Source organism: Panthera leo, chromosome C1 (assembly GCF_018350215.1).
Source record: "Panthera leo isolate Ple1 chromosome C1, P.leo_Ple1_pat1.1, whole genome shotgun sequence".
Lineage (NCBI taxonomy): Eukaryota > Metazoa > Chordata > Mammalia > Carnivora > Felidae > Panthera > Panthera leo.
Genome location: NC_056686.1, coordinates 106,835,882 through 106,852,459, shown reverse-complemented (window position 1 = coordinate 106,852,459; position 16,578 = coordinate 106,835,882). Strand labels below are relative to the sequence as shown.

Genomic DNA, 16,578 nt, shown 5'->3' with positions numbered 1-16,578 from the left:
GTCAGTGTGGCCAAAATGAACAAATCAGGAGACTATAGATGGTGGAGAGGATGTGGAGAAACGGGAACCCTCTTGCACTGTTGGTGGGAATGCAAGTTGGTGCAGCCACTCTGGAAAGCAGTGTGGAGGTTCCTCAGAAAATGAAAAATAAACCTACCCTATGACCCAGCAATAGCACTGCTAGGAATTTACCCAAGGGATACAGGAGTACTGATGCATAGGGGCACGTGTACCCCAACGTTTATAGCAGCACTCTCAACAATAACCAAATTATGGAAAGAGCCTAAATGTCCATCAACTGATGAATGGATAAAGAAATTGTGGTTTATATACACAATGGAGTACTACAGGGCAATGAGAAAGAACGAAATATGGCCCTTTGTAGCAACGTGGATGGAACTGGAGAGTGTGATGCTAAGTGAAATAGGTCATACAGAGAAAGACAGATACCATATGTTTTCACTCTTATGTGGATCCTGAGAAACTTAACAGAAACTCATGGGGGAGGGGAAGGAAAAAAAAAAGAGGTTAGAGTGGGAGAGAGCCAAAGCATAAGAGACTCTTAAAAACTGAGAACAAACTAAGGGTTGATGGGGGTGGGAGGGCGGGGAGGGTGCATGATGGGTATTGAGGAGGGCACATTTTGGGATGAGCACTGGGTGTTGTGTGGAAACCAATTTGACAATAAACTTCATATATTGAAAAAAATAAAAATAAAAATAAAAAATAAAAAAAGAACAGCAAGACCCTTAGGCTTCAAGGGCTCATAATTCAATAAGAGAAATAAACACATACAGGTGAACTATAATGCAAAACCAATTATATGCATAATTCATAAAAGAATTTTAACAATTATATTACTAATAGAAATTTGTACAAAGTTGTCATAAGACCTTGTAAGATACCAGTTCTTTCTAAAATGTTAAGTGAGGTTCCATAGAAACCTATAGAAACCCATAGGAATATTTGAACTAGACCTTTAAAACTAAGAGTGTATCTTAGAGAATAGAGGGGAGAAATTCCTTCTATGCAGAAGGAATAGCATGAACCAAAAAACACAGGTGTCAAAACTGAATGTTGTTTTTGAGGAGAGTGAATTTTTTGGTGTTGCATAATTGTGGTGTGTTTTGGGTCTTGTAGGGGAATTTTGGAGTAATCCAGAAGTTTTTATACCTGATATAGGAATTATGGAACACTCTTAAGTTTTCTCTTTGGTCATGAAGAAGTTGAAGCAAATGTTGCATAATGTCCCTTTTGTTCTGACATTATATTACTTTATTTTATTTATTTAGTTTTTAGAGTTTATTTATTTTGAGAGAGACAGAGACAGAATGAGTGGGGGAGGGGCAGAGAGAGAGGGAAAGACAGAGAATCCCAAGCAGGCTCTGCACTATCAGCACAGAGCCTGATGTGGGGCTTGAACTCACAAACCATGAGATCATGACCTGAGGTGAAATCAAGAGTCGGATGCTTAAAGGACTGAATCACCAGGTGCCCCTGACATTATATTGCTTTAAATGAAGAGGAACCAGAGATAAACAAATCACCCTGCTTTTACCACATATATGAATGAAATTTTTATTTAAGATATTGTTACTTTTGTAAGTTTATGATGGACGAAGTTATATTTAAAAAAAATCTTAAAATCGTATGGAATCACAAAGACTCCCTCCCCCATAGCCAAAGCAATCCTAAGAAAGAAGAACAAGCTGGAGGCATCACACTTTCTGATTGAAAATTATATTATAAATCTATAGTAATCAAATAGTATGGTATTGGAATAAAAACAGACACAAAAATCAATGGAAAACAATAGGGAGCCCAGAAAAAAAGTCCGTGCATCTGTGGTCAATTAATTTACAACAAAGGAGACAAGAATATACAATGGAGGAAAGACAGTCTCTTTTGGGACTGGGAAAACTGGACAGCCACATGTAAAAGAATAAAGTTAAACCACTATACTACACCATACACAAAAACTAACTCAAAATAAATTAAAGATTTGAATGTAACACCTGAAACCATAAAACTCCTAGAAGAAAATATAGGCAGTAGGCTCCTTGACATCACTGTAGGCAATGATTGTTTAGGTCTGACACCAAAAGCAAAAGCAACAAAAGCAAAAACAAATGAGACTACATCAAACTGAAAAGTTTCTGCACAACAATGGAAGTCATCAACAAAATAAAAGAGCAACCTACTGAATGGAGGACAATATTTGTAAATTACGTATCTGATAAGGAGGTAATATCCAAAATATATAAAGAAGTCATACAACTTAATAGCAAAAACAGTTTGATTAAAAATGGGAAGATCAGAGGTGCCTGGGTGGCTCAGTCAGTTAGATATCCAACTCTTGATTTCAGCTCTGGTCATGATCTCATGGTCTTTTGAGTTCAAGTCCCACAGGGGCTCTGTGTTGACAGTATAGTGCCTGCTTGGGATTCTCCCTCTTTCTCTGCCACCCCTCTCCCCCTCGCACTCTCTCTGTCTCTCCCAAAATACATAAATTTTTAAAAATGGGAATATCAGAATAGACATTTTTCCAGTAAAGACATACAGATGGCCAATAGGTATGCAAAAAGATACTCAACATCCACTCACCACTAGGGAAATGCAAATCAAACCACAATGGGATATGACCTCACACCTGTTACAATGGCTATTATTGAAAAAGTAAGAAATACTGAGTGTTGGCACGTATGCAGAGAAAAGGGAATATCTTTGCCCTGTTGGCAGGAATGTAAATTGGTACAGCCAGTATGAAGAACAGTATGGAGATTTCCCAAAAAATTAAAAATAGAGCTGCTATATATCTAGCATTCTACTTCTGGACATTTATCAAAAGGAAATTAAAACATAACTTGAAAACATATATACACCCCAATGTTCACTGCAGCATTATTTACAATTAACTTACATCATTTATAACTTGCAAGATATGGAAATAACCTAAGTGTCCATTAACAGATGAATAGGTAAAGAACTTGTGGTATATATATATATATATATATATATATATATATATATATATACACACACACACACAGTAGAATACTATTCAGCTATGAAAAAAAATAAAATTCTGCCATTTACAACAACATGGTTGGACCTTGAGTACATTATGCTAAGTGAAATAAGTCAGACAGAGGAAGACAAATATTATATGATTTTTTTGTCTACATATGATCTCTCTCTCTCTCTCTCTCACACACACACACACACACACACACACACACACACACACACACACATATGAAGGTGGAGTGGGGGGGGATTAGTGAAGGGGGTCAAAAGGTAAAAAGAAGATGGTAAAGCATTCCTTGTGAAGGGAATGGATTCTCACATAGTCACAGAGAAGTGGGACCTTGTCCTTGGCCACTGGTGTGATTGGTGTGGAAGGCATGGATGTGAGCTGATAGCCTCAGGCTCACACTGCAGCAGAAGCACACCTTGTTTCCATTGTTTTCATCTTGCTGACTAGCTGCTCTATGAAGATCTACTAGCCCTGGATCCCAAGTGTCTGTGGGAGGACTCACCAAAGCCTTCAGGAAGACATGGGAATGGCATTCAAAACCCATGCCACTGAGAATCTGGCTGGTGCTTAGAAAAAAGGATCCAGACAAGGGGTTTGCCAAGATGCACCAGCATTTTCTGCCCTACAGAGGAGTTCATTCAGGATGTAAGGACTGGGGCCCAGAGAGGGCTGGCAGAGAACTCTATGGGTTAGAAACATACACTTGTCCATCTTAACTCTTTTTACTGCCCTTTGACTTTCCTGGTTAATGCCTGCACCACTACGTGTTAAGAAATTACTACTTGGAAATATTAGCCACAGATGGCAACTTAAAAAAAAAAGTTAAAGAGGGAGGGAGCCAAACCATAAGAGACTCTTAAAAACTGAGAATAAACTGAGGGTTGATGGGGGGGGTGGGAGGGAGGGGAAAGTGGGTGATGGGCATTGAGGAGGGCACCTGTTGGGATGAGCACTGGGTGTTGTATGGAAACCAATTTGACAATAAATTTCATATTTAAAAAAAGGGAAAAAATGAAAGAAAAGGAATAGCTTTCATGATATAAAGCTTGGCTTTGGCCAAACATAAAAAAAAAATAAAGCAAAATGAAGAAGGTGGTTAATTAATTTCTTTTCATTCTAGTGTTAAATGAAGAAGCAATTTATTATTGCAGTTGCCCATGGTGGCATCTACAATTCAGTGAGCAAATCCCAAGGGAAGAAAGAATAAAGTTCAATGGAGAAATTCTGGCTGTATATTTGGCTGCCCACCAAGGGCCTTGCCTTCAAACTCAGCTCTTTATATCTGGAAGTTTGCTGCTTCTTTTCAATACAGGCAGCTGGTCTTGTACCAGGGTGAGGAAGCCAGCTGGAGAAATAAGACTTCTTTCATAAGCCACATAAAGTTGTACTGACTGACAAGGCAAATTGTAAAATTGCACAAACTGTGTACACTCACACCCGTATCCCTAGAACAAGTTTTCCATGGGTAACAAAATGACCATGACATCCAGACTGAGACTCAGGCTAGACTGTCTTGGGAGAGCTCTGGAAAACCAGCATGGCAGAGTGGGAAACCAAACTCATAGCAGAACTTGCTAAATATTAGATGGGTGAGTGATGGAGTTTGCATTAATGAACAGATGAATAGAAAACACATAAACAAATATATGAAAAATTCATTTACACATGTCCGTAGATGTGCTTTGGGGTACTCTTATATTTTATAGTATGTTTTTTCTGCTTTTTTCAGAACAGCAACTTCCAAAACACAAAAGCCACAATTGTTAAGTAGGCTGGGGGCTTCTAATGGTAGGAGCTAAACTGTTCCTCCCTTTGTCTTTCCCTAGATACAACTACTTAGCAAGGGCCTCCCAGACTCTGGCCAAATAGACCCTGGGCTTTCTTTCTTTCAGGATCTGACCTTCCCCATCTTTGGTTACCAGAACCACAATACCCATGAGGATGCACTCCCAGCATGTGTATGCTTGCACACTCACTTCCCTAAAATGTTCCCTCTGAACCAGTGAATGGGTCGCAGACTGGGGCAGGACGCAAGGATGTAAAGCATGGAATTATTAGGGGAGGCAATAGAAGAAAAGTTCATGGAAGGAGGGTTGGAAGAAAGAAAAGGCAGAAGCTATGCCTCATTACTCAGGGTGGAACCCCAGAAGAAACCCAGTTGCATCTGTTGCTTTGGGACATGGATGGGGCCCTAAGTGTGGCCAAACTAGAAGCTGGAGAGGATAAGGGCTCCTCATATCCACATGGAAGAGTGTCAGGGCAGGATACAGAGGAAGACTTGACCAATGCTGAGTGGGAGAAAATCCTGACAATGCTTCATTTGACCCTGGGCAGAAAGGGGTGGGAGAGGAGGGCAACTCTTGGGGCTGGAGGAAGAGGAGCAGGAGGAAGAGAGGGCTCCTTCTGCTAGCGTGGATGTGGGGCAGGCAGTACCCCAGTTCATCCTCACCTCTGTTTACTCTTGGGGCTTGTTGGGCCGAGGAGCACTTGGTGGTTGGGTGGGCATGGCTGTGCCCTTGGGTGGGTATTGCTTCTTGGGCTGGGGAGCACATGGATCTTTGATTTGGGGTGCACACATCTCCTGACACCTGACAGAGGGTGGCTGACAGGGCTGCTTCACCTGCTGCTGGGCCTTCTGAGGCAGGTGCTGGATCGTCTGCTGCTGCCAAGAAGACATTGCTACAGGGACAGTGCAGCCTGAAAGAAACCCGACAGCGGACATGAGAAGGGCTCCCTCCACCACCTTCCCTCTGACTCCTAGAGCAGTGTTTTCTTACAATAGCCAAGGACATGGTAAGTGATTAATAACCTCAAATTGGTCAATGGATTGACTCACACACACCCATGGTGATCTTCCTCTCCCTTTCTTCCTTTTGCTGTGCTGTTCTGATTTCCTATTTTCTTTCATTCTCCCATGGATTCCTGACTTAACTGAATACATATTTGATTTCTCAGTCTTCCCAGGAAACAAGGTCAGGTGCTGAGTTGAGGATTAAAAACTAGCGTAAACATTGGTAAGATCCAAGCGTGAGGCTGCCATGGGTAGTGCAGTGAGTGCCAGCAAGGATGGAAGGGTGTGCAGCAGAGGGCAGGAGCAGTCCCCGTCTTGGAGGGAAGTGTTGTGGTGCAGAAGTGACCAGAAGAAAGCCTGTTTCAGGAACTGCAAGGCCTGAATTGTAGTCCAGGCTCCACCACCTGACTCACCATGGCATGCTCCGCTGTCACTTAGTGTGGCCATAGGATGGAGGTTGTAGCCCTCCATGGAGAACTGGGGGACTAAAGATCACATAGATCACTGGAGGTCAGGGACTAGACAAGGATGCTTCACCAAGAGGCAGCCTGGTTCAGTGGAAGGAGGACCGACCAAGAAGCCATAGGCCATGGGTTCTAGATCGAGACTTGCCGTGCACTGGCCAGGCGTACCTCTGGGCAATCTGTGTTCTCTGGACTTCCATGCCTTTGTTTGGAGGATACTGATCTGGAAAGATCTCTGAGGCCTTCCCAGCTCTGACCTGTGTCTGTGTTTTTCTCTTTTCTAAATTTGTAGTTATGATGATTATAAAGGGAAGCATAGGTTCCTGGTAGCAATCGTCATAGTGAGGCATGGGAGTTTCAGAGTGTAAAATGAAATATATAATATGCTGTTTCCGTAAACCTAAAAGCAATGTTGGAAAGGCTAAAAGGCAGAAATGGTATAAGAACATTTGGAGGAGGCCAGAATTGCTACAGAATGCTATAGCTCTAAATATCTACCCTCAGTGAGAAAAATCCTTTTGCCAGGAAGTGAGACCCAGAATCAGGAAATTAGTCATACTTAGCAATGGTGAGGGATGGAGATTGCATTTCCTAAGTAACAATTAGTGTGACATTTCTTTAATTGTCACAAGGCTTATGTCACTTCTCTGATTACCCAAGAATAGGACAGGAGTTTGCCTAGGGGCTGGAGACAGCTGAAGGAGGAGGAAGGGCCTAGCAGGAGGAATGCGTTCCTAGTTCCTACCGCTCAGAGGCACAAGCAGGGCCCCAGGAGAGGATGCTAAGCACAGGCCCCAGACCAGCCTCTCCTGGGACCTTTATAAGGCCCCCAGCCTGCCACAGGCACCTGCCTGGCCCTGGTTGCCTCCTCCAGGTGAATTCCTCACACACTTCTCCCACCTGCACTTCCCCAAGGACTTGCTTTGCTGGCCGGTTTTGATGGAAAACACCCCCAGATATTGTGGTCTTCTGGGTCCCTGTGTAGACAAGCAGACTTCACCTACTTAAAGGTGTCTGCTGAAATTCAAGGACTCAAAATCTTTAAAAAAAAATGAAACAAACCTGAGGTGCAGTTTGCTGACTGGGAGTTGGAAGAAACACTGAGGAAGGAAGAGGAATAGAGGAAATAGGGGCTTGGACCCCTTCTGGCAAAGATATGAGCATCACTTTTGCTGCTATTGCTGTCACTTACCGAGCATGGTTGACTGCCATGGTGCAGCCTAGTGCTGAGATCGCTTTTCACACCCATTGTTTCCTTTTAAATTTCTAGCCCCCAGAAGGCAAATGTCATTGTTACCATTTTGCAGATGATAAAAGTGAGGCTGGGAAAGATCACATGACCAGTAAACAGCAGGGTTGGGATTGGGACTCAGATTTGGATGATTCCTAGAACCTAAACAGCATAGGGAGAAGTCAAAATTCTAGGCACAAAGGTCCCCAGCCTCCACCCCACACAGTGCTTATGACTTTCCCAACACAGCTGAGACTGCTATGTGTTTAGGAGGCTTCCACTTGAGCACAAGGATAAGAATGTGAATGGCACCATGGTGTCCCCAAGCTTCATCAACATGTGTTTCTGTCCCCCACCTGCCCACCAGGAATCAGCTGCTGATGGGTATCAGTGGGGGGCAAAAGAGTGGGGAAGAATTTGGCCAGTGGGGTAGGGTTGCCAGATAAAATACAGGACACCCAGTTCAATTTAAATTTCAGATAAACAGAATTTTTTTGGTATAAGTATGTCTCAAATACTGCATAAAACACACTTATAGTTCAAAGTTACTTGCTAATCTGAAATTCACATTAAACTGGGAAGGCTGTATTTTTATTTGATAAATCTGGCAATTTACTCAAGGGCCTATTTAGATGGCAGGAAGGAACCATGGTCCCCCACTTGACCTCATAGGCCCTGGGATGAAGAAGGCAGGACTGCCCTAGGAAGCTGGTCTACCACTGCCTCAAACCTCAGGACCCAGCTGGACTAGAGACACTGATGTACTCATCTCTGTCATTATCAGATCAAAAGTGTAAGGCTGCCTGAGAAAAATGATAGGCACACCCCAAACTATTTTCCAAAGCATTTTCGAACCCCATGCCTTATTTAATAATCATGGCAATCCTGTCAGGCAGCGGCACGATTTTACAGTTTGAAAAAGTGGATCCAAAAAAGTTAACAGACTTGCTCAACAACATACAGTGAGCAGGGGTGGAGCTGGGTGAGGCCCTGGTCCGGGGCTTCTCTCCTCTGCATGGCAGTGGCCAGCTTCTCAGAGGCAGACAAGTGACTGTTGCTGGGTGGGGTCATGACTCAGGATCTTTCCTGAACTTTCTATTATATGTGGCTCAGTTTTCAGGGTCAGCCTCACTTAAAAGTTAGCCCTTCCCTTAATTTCCTATCTTGGCCAGGCCTCTACCCCATGTCTCGAAGCCTAACGACTTTAAGAATGTAACATTCTGGGTCCCAGATTCCAGGTTCTTCATTCCACCTTTGCCACCTCCACATCTCAATTCCGGGCCCCTGTTCCACAGTGTTTCCCTAGATGCAAGCCCCCCAGAAGGGAAATATGCAGCAATACAGATTTGGCATGGTCACAAAGCAAGGCATTGTCACAAGCCTGGCACCTAGAAGGCATTAGTAGTACATGGACAGTTAGTGCCCTACCTTCATGGCTCAGGCACCAGCATGACCTTCTAGAATAAACTGTAGTCCTCACCTTCCCCAGTCTGCTCACCGACTGCCTGCTTGGCCAATAAGCAACTCCTGCTTAGTTTTGAGAACTCTCTCTAGTGCTAGAAACTGGCACACAACACAACTATCATCTCCAAGGACACTCCAAGGGTAGCCAAGATAGACAGCCAAACATAGCTGGCCTTGAAGTGGCCATGACCTCTAGGTCATGATATATATGTGAGCAAACGAGCTCATATGCATACAACACAAACTTTCCAAAGTTTCCAGAACCCTGTCACTCAACTTCCTGTTAGCCACATTATCTCCATTTTATAGAGGGGGATAATGACACTTGGGATGAAGACATGGTTGGCCCAAGGTCACACAGGAGCTAATGTCAAATGCAGGGCTCCTGACTTCACAACTATTTTCAGTCAACTGAAGTGCCTGAGCCACCAGAGAGCTTTCAGCCAAGGCTCTGTTAATAACAGACTAGGAAGCTGGTTCTCCACTTCATCCTGACCTACCTCCTTTCTTCTTTCTTCTCTAGCACTTGATGTCACCCTTCCCATCAAGCCTGTCTCCTTCCTTCTTCTAAGAGACCCTAACTGGTCCCTTGCCCCCACAATGCTAGGCATGGGTGCACTTTAATTAGTCATTCACCTTACACCTCTCTAAGTTTTCACAATACTCTATGAAGAAAGCTAATTGTATAATAAATTTTATAGATGAGAAAGCTGGTTCCAATGGTAGCTGAATCTGGAATCCCGAAAATAGGGCTGACCCAAGTCTTTACATCTGCAAAGGCTGACTTCTAAACACCTGGCTGGCTGTGGAGTGGATTATTCTTTCAAAGGAGGAGGGGAGGGTTGCTGGCACCCCTCAAAGTGGGCCCTGAGAAACGATGCAGACCAGCAACTCTGCCCCTGACCCCCAAAATGGACACCACACTGTTGTCTGGCCTGTCCTGAGTCCTGCATCTGAACTTTCATCCTCAAAGGGCCATGTTGGACTCAAAACAGAAAGACAGGCTCTGTGTCTCCATACGGAGCAGACACTGGAGAGTAGGTGTGTGCTGTGACTCCAGCAGGCAGGGGAGGGTACAGGCCAGACTCATTTCTGAAGGTGAGTCAAAGCTTGAGAAACCCGAACCCCACCCTAAGGGCAAACAGTGGAGTGACTGGGACACAGAGACCTGACCCTGGGAGGGGACACTGCCAGAGACAATGCTCATCGCCTAGCTCTCAATCTGGACACATCTCCACTAAGGCACTTTTGGGGAAAAGAAGTGTTGTTGATGGCTCCATCTAGAAAGAAATGGAACATATTTATTATTCTATATCCAAGAATGAAACAAGAAAAGAAAAAAAAAAGAGAGCTCTGGGTTACTCATGAGAGTCTTTTAGGACAGGAGGACAGTGCTTGGCAGGGAGGACAGTGGAATTTGCTTCCAGCATTCCTGTATTTCAGCTGCCTGGTCAGTAAAGTGAGCATTTAAAACTGAGCAAATCACAGTTAATTTAAAAAATCAGAATCATGCCATATTTGCTTTATCTTGAGTTCTGGTACATACTTAAGCAGCAGTCATGATTTAGGACATTCTGTTTCCAGTTTCTCCCTCCACTAATTATTTGATGATCTGTCAACAAAAAGTTTAGAAGATGCTACTTGAAGAGACTCTGTGACCTTTTAATTGTGGGAAATCCATTTGCAACATGAATTGTTTCAACCTCTAATTTTTCTCTTTGCACATAAGATGCTTGATTACTGGTGTTCAGTATTCTGTGCAGTAGTATCAAAAGCAGTCCCATGGAGAGAGAAGAGTAAAGGATGAGGCTCCAGAAATATGTGAGCAATTTATCTCCCCCTTCCACCCCTCAATAATATATTTCTAGAAGACTCTTGACAGTCCTATGAGTTTGATAAAGGGAGAAATGAAGTCCTGGATGGTGAGAGGCTAGTTCAGACAGAACACCCACAGACCATCACCTGTGGAATCTGAAGACTGGCTGTGGAACTGGAGGGATGTGTGGGCAAAATGGCCCACTCTGAGAAGATGGCCAAGGCTAACCTTTTGGAAGTCGAGTAGAGCTAAAGCACTTGATCAGTCTCTCCTAGGACATGACATGGTGTGGTTTGAGGCAGGGAAGGAGCCAAGGGAGTTAAACAGCTGTACTGATACTCTCTTCTCACTGGCTGTGGGGTCTTGGGCATGCCCCTTAACTTTCCCTGGCCTCAATTTTCCTGTTTTCCAATATGAGGAAACTGGCTAAAATTCCCTCGAAGGTCACATTGAGCCTCCATTCTCTGTAAATGTATCATTAGGTCTGGAAGGCAGCCAAGCTCACCCTCAAGGGATTATTCATGAGTGGAGGGCATTGAAGCCACATTCAAGCTCAGCTGACCTCTTGGTCAGAAGAATCTACTGTGGGAGGGATAAGTGACTTACGTGGATGCAGCCATTTAATCCTCGTTAGCCTGAAGCAGGGAGAGAGAATGACTAAAGCACTTGAAGAAAGAGGGAGGGTATGAACTGTTTGAAAATCCTGCACAAGCTGACACCACCCGTAACTCCTACCTTGGCTTCTGGCTTCCCTTAACTCAGCCCCAGACAAGGGTATCGCTCTTCCCAAAACTCATCCCATGCTTTCTTGCCTCAAATTATTCGATCTGTGATGGCACACTACTGTCGAATCTTGCAGCGAAATTCAAGGTGAGCTTTAGGAACCATTTTAAGTGTTACTTTCTCTTGTGACCTCTTTCCTAAATCTTTCCCAAAAGATGTGTTTTCCTCTTCTGCTCAACACCTACACCTATGAGCCCTTTTTATGTAATGTTTTGACTTGAATACATATAAATTATAAACTATAATCTTAGCATCATATGTACATTCCCAGGTGGTAGGAGCTCTTTCAAGCTCATAATATATTCATGTGTTTATCATCTACTCCCCATACTAGCCAAACACATTATATCCACTCCATGAATATGGACAAATGAATGTCTAAATGGATGGGTGGATGACTCATAAATGAATGAGTTAAACTGAATGATAAACCTTCAGTAAGAACAAATGAAGCCCCAAGATGCTTTGTGAACTAATCCATCTTTTCAAAATCAAGTTGTTACTTGCCTTGTCTAAGTAGATCTTTCTGCTTATCTGACCACATGCATTGTCTTTGAAGACTTATGCTGACATCATCCATACTTGTAAGAGGCCCAAGGACCTGTTTATATGTGTGTATGTGGGAGAGGTCTTCATAGATGGCCAAACTGTAAGCTTCCCAAGGGCAGGAAGGATGTTCAGGATAGAACTTCTACCCTGGTAAGAACTGGTACTTGGCCAGTGGATACACTAGCGAGTTGATGAGTGGGTGGTCCAATTACCAAAGGATGCTGTTGAGTGAGTGAGTCAGGGAGTAAGTCAAAGAAGGAGGGTGACTGAGCTGGCCCAGCCACTGGCAGCCATGATGGAATAGTAGCTCTCTTCCTAGCAGAAGATGGCTGGACATTTCCATTTATGGCACTGCCAACTGAGGAGTCTGATTGTTCCCTGGGCCTTGGGCCCTGGTGGCAGAGAGCTGGGGCTCAGAGAAAGGGGCCTCTGTGATGGTGAGTAAGACTGGAAATCAAACCAAATAGACAAATTAGCAGATACTAAGAGCTGAGCCAGTTTGTCTGGTCAATGCCCTGCTCTCTGACCACAGAGACTTTTCTAGAGAAAGTAGCTGCAGAAGGCAGCAAGCAAGAGCTTCCAGCCTCCGCTCAGACAGTGCCTGGTGATGACTGACACCTTAGGTGGGACCAGGGCTCACAGAGCTCTAAGCTGCCACCCTGAGCTATTGTTGGTCTTGCACATACTCTGCAGGATGGTATACAAATACATCACCCCACCACCACCATACCTCTGAAGTGGGATGAAAGGGAGGGTGTGGGACAATGCCTCATACCCATAGTAACCGAGCCATCCCATGCCCAAACCCTTCAGTGACTCCCCACAGCCCTCAGGATAAATTCTATGGTTGTTGACATGGTTTCAAAGGGTCTTCATCCTCTGCCCCCCCCCCCCCGGAAGGCTTCCAGTCTTGTCTCCTCAGTCACCCCACCTTCCTCTTTCTCTCTTCACAAGTACTCTACTGTCCTAGCCATAAGCCTTGATGAATTATTTATGGTTTGTTTTCTTAATAATGTGCTGTTTTTCTCATTCTTCTCCTGCCAAGAAGCCACTCCCTCTGCCTAGAGTGACTGTCCCTAATCTGTGCCTGACTAATCTTAGAACTTCAGCCCTAGTCCATTTCTTCCCTTGAACAGCTCTCATTCTGTTATCTTGGCCACATTTGGTGTCCGTGTTTGTACAGAAAGCTCTTGTCCTAATACTGATTCTGCAGTCTGGGGATAAAATATCCCCTGGTCTGTCCTGTGTTATCTGTGAGCTCCTTGAGGGCAGGAACATTCCCTACTTTCCTTCAACTCCTGTATGTAGTAGTATGGTACCTCATTCATAATAGGTACACCATGAATGTGTGCCCAGACAAACAATATGTGGTCAGTCCACAGTGTATGTAGATGTGGGCTCTCCCAGTGTGTGGCTGGGAAGGGCACCAGCACCCTCTGTCTGATGCAGCAGAGCCCCGTCTTTCTACATCATCAGGGCTTGCCCTGCTTGATGCCTTTCCTCCCCTCTGCTGGCACATGTCAAACATGCCTTCCATGAGCTTTGTTTTCAGCCATGCTTTTTTGCTTGCTGGATCATGAGTCTGTTAAGAGCAGGAACCTATTTTTTCTCCATCTTGGTTCCTTCCTCTTACTCAGAGCCTTAGTCTCCTTTGCATATAGGAGAACTTGATAAAAGTTGGTTGGCTTTTCTAGGATGCACAGCTCAAAAGAAGACAACACTGGTATCAATAATTCCAAAGGGTACCTATTCAAGATTCACTTTACGTGGATGAGGTAGACTGTACTGTGTTCATAAATATGTTGCTGCCTCTGTCCCTCTCCCTCAGGGAGTATCTTAACCCTGCCCATTGGTGATTGGAGCTATGGTCATAGACTTGCTTTGCCCATAATGTGTAAACTTTAGGAGCCACAGTTAAGTATGCTGTCTTGCCTTTATGCCATGAGGACTGACCACGTTCCAGATTGAGGCTGCTCTGTCAGCCTGCATCCCAAAGTCAAATTAATGTGCAGCAGGGCTCTGGCTGACACTCCATGGACATCTAAGGTGAGAAAGAGGTAAAACTTTGTTGTTTTGAGCCCCTAAGATTGGGGGCTCATTGGTTACTAAAGCATGACTTGACCTGTCCTGAACAATACGCTGGGATATGCAAGAGATGACTTAAGGAGATCCTACTACTCCTATTACTACTACTGCTTCTGCTTCACTCTGCCCGAAGGAAAAGCAAATGCTGAAATCCAGTGTATACTAACTGGTAGCCAAGACCATGACTCAAGTGTGTGTGTGTGTGTGTGTGTGTGCGTGTGTGTGTGTAAGTGTGTGTGTGTGTTGTGTGTCCACATGTATGTGTATGTCCATGTGCAGGTGTGTGTGCACAAGTGACTGCAGAGGTGGGATAGAAAAGAAGGGAAAGGGAGGGAAATGGAGAGGCAGCCTGGGCTTACACAGTGCACAAAAAAGACCATATGCTTGTGGGCAACTGACATTTTCCTACAAATGACTTTCTGTCTGCAGTTGGGAAACAAAATAAACCATCTCTTTCCTCACTCTGGCCACAGGACCTTGTGCCAAACCACATCAGAAGTGAGCCCCTAGGCAGTTGGAACAGAGTGCCATCTCCTGGGCTCACCAAGACAGTGCAACTGTTTCCAATTTCAACAGAGTTCCTCCTTTGCAAGGCTGGTACAGTTGGGAGGCAAGGAGACCTCAGATACAGAGGAAGCCCTAGTTATTCCTCTTACTTTACAGGCAGAAAATCTAAGGACCTCAGCTGGGACTCTTCTCATCCCAACGGCTCTCAAGCTGAGTCAGGGTGAGGGATCAGAGAGATCCCTCCAGAGGGATCAGCTACCTCCCATTGGAGTCAGTGTCTTTCCAAAGTTCCCTTGCTGGCTTAAGATCATTGTGGGGTTCAATGAAGACAGACTGACTTGAGTCATTGCATGGGAAATGGGGAAGGACTTAGTGAGATTCAGGAAGGCCAACTTGAATGGAGAGTAAGAGAAATTCTCTCTGGGAAAGCTTCCATTTACTCAACAACTACTACATAAAATGTAAGACTCTCTACCTTGTTGCCCCCAATCCCTGCAGGAGGAGAAGCACCACCCCTGTGTGGCTGATGAGAAGACTGAAACCCACAGAGGTTAAGTAACTCATCCTAAGTCATGTAGCTGGTAAATTGTCTGACCAGAGCCCAAGCCTCCATCAGTCTGGATCTAAGACTGAGCTCTGCACTGCATCACACTGCCTCCCCCCAAACTATGTGTTCCCATGCCTCTTTACCCATCTGGCACAGGACATGTGGACAGGCAGGACTTCGGCCATCCAGGCCACACTATGCTGTTCTCTCAGGCAGTTAGCAGACTATAGCATGAGAGTTTGCTGACCAGACACAGACACAGTGCTTTGAACAGCAGTATAGTATAAGTTTATGGGGGACTTATTAGTGCCAAACCCCGTGTATGGTGAACAAACAGGCAGTGGGTGGTGAGGAAGACAAGTGACCAGGTGATCACAAGAGAGTGTGACAGTCTCCAGACCCCTAGTGCAGCAGGCTAGGAAAGCTGTAGGACATTTCAGCCTCCGTTGGGGGTTCACCAAAAGCTTTTGGACAAGGTGATATCTAAGCATAGACCTCTGTCATCTTTTCCCTTTTTAGAATCAATGCTCTGGGGGTCCCTGGGTGGCTCAGTCTCTTAAGCATCCAACTCTTGATCTCAGCTCAGGTCCGGATCTCATGGTTTGCGAGATCGAGTTCCTCATCAGGCTCTGTCCTGACAGCATGGAGCTGGCTTGGGATTCTCTCCCTCTCTCTCTCTTTCTGCTCCTCCCCCACTCATGCATGCACACACGTATGCTCTCTCTCTCAAAATACATAAATAAACATAAAAGGAATAAAAAAAAAAACGATCACTGCTCTAACAAACTACTGTCACTGAAGAGCAGGGGAGACATTGTGAAGCTCAGGCCTAATTTGTGGAAAACTTCCGTGTGCTGGAATGTGCTCCTGGCTGGTGAGGCTGTGGGAGCCTCTGCACACAGAGGCAGGCCAGGAGCTGGCCAGGGAGGCTCTCTTGTAGTGGGACTCATGGTGAGAATGAGTGGACCAGCATAAACGACCAGATGATCTCATGACATGCCACCCTGGTGTGTGCTCACTCACCTTTGGTTATAACAGAGCTGTTAGCACAGTCCTGTCTAAACACTGCTCTGGCTTCACTTTAGTAAAAGAGAAAGCCACAATTGGCAAAGGATCCACAAATGGAAGATGAATCTCGAGATGAGAGAGTTGGGATGTGGGTCTGTACACTTTGTCTTGGGGGTTATTCCCACCGGTGACCTTTCAAGACCCTCTCTAATTTCAGGTGGTGGAGATTTCTCACAGAGTGGGCTTTAATTACTACTTAGCTCCCACTATTCTGCCTGCTAAAAACTTTTTCTGGC

The 16,578-nt window shown here is 44.6% G+C and overlaps 1 protein-coding gene across 1 annotated transcript; it reads right to left on the bottom strand.

The window, feature by feature from the left end:
* Positions 1-5,492: 5,492 nt before the first annotated feature.
* SPRR4 (small proline rich protein 4) lies at positions 5,493-5,714 on the bottom strand. The gene has a single exon (XM_042952191.1). The coding sequence runs from the start codon at positions 5,712-5,714 to the stop codon at positions 5,493-5,495; it is 222 nt and encodes a 73-aa protein (XP_042808125.1).
* Between the last annotated feature and the right edge of the window lie 10,864 nt (positions 5,715-16,578).

Coding starts and splice junctions, on each gene's coding strand:
- SPRR4 (XM_042952191.1), bottom strand. CDS start 5,714: ATGTCTTCTTGGCAGCAGCAGACGATCCAGCACCTGCCTCAGAAGGCC.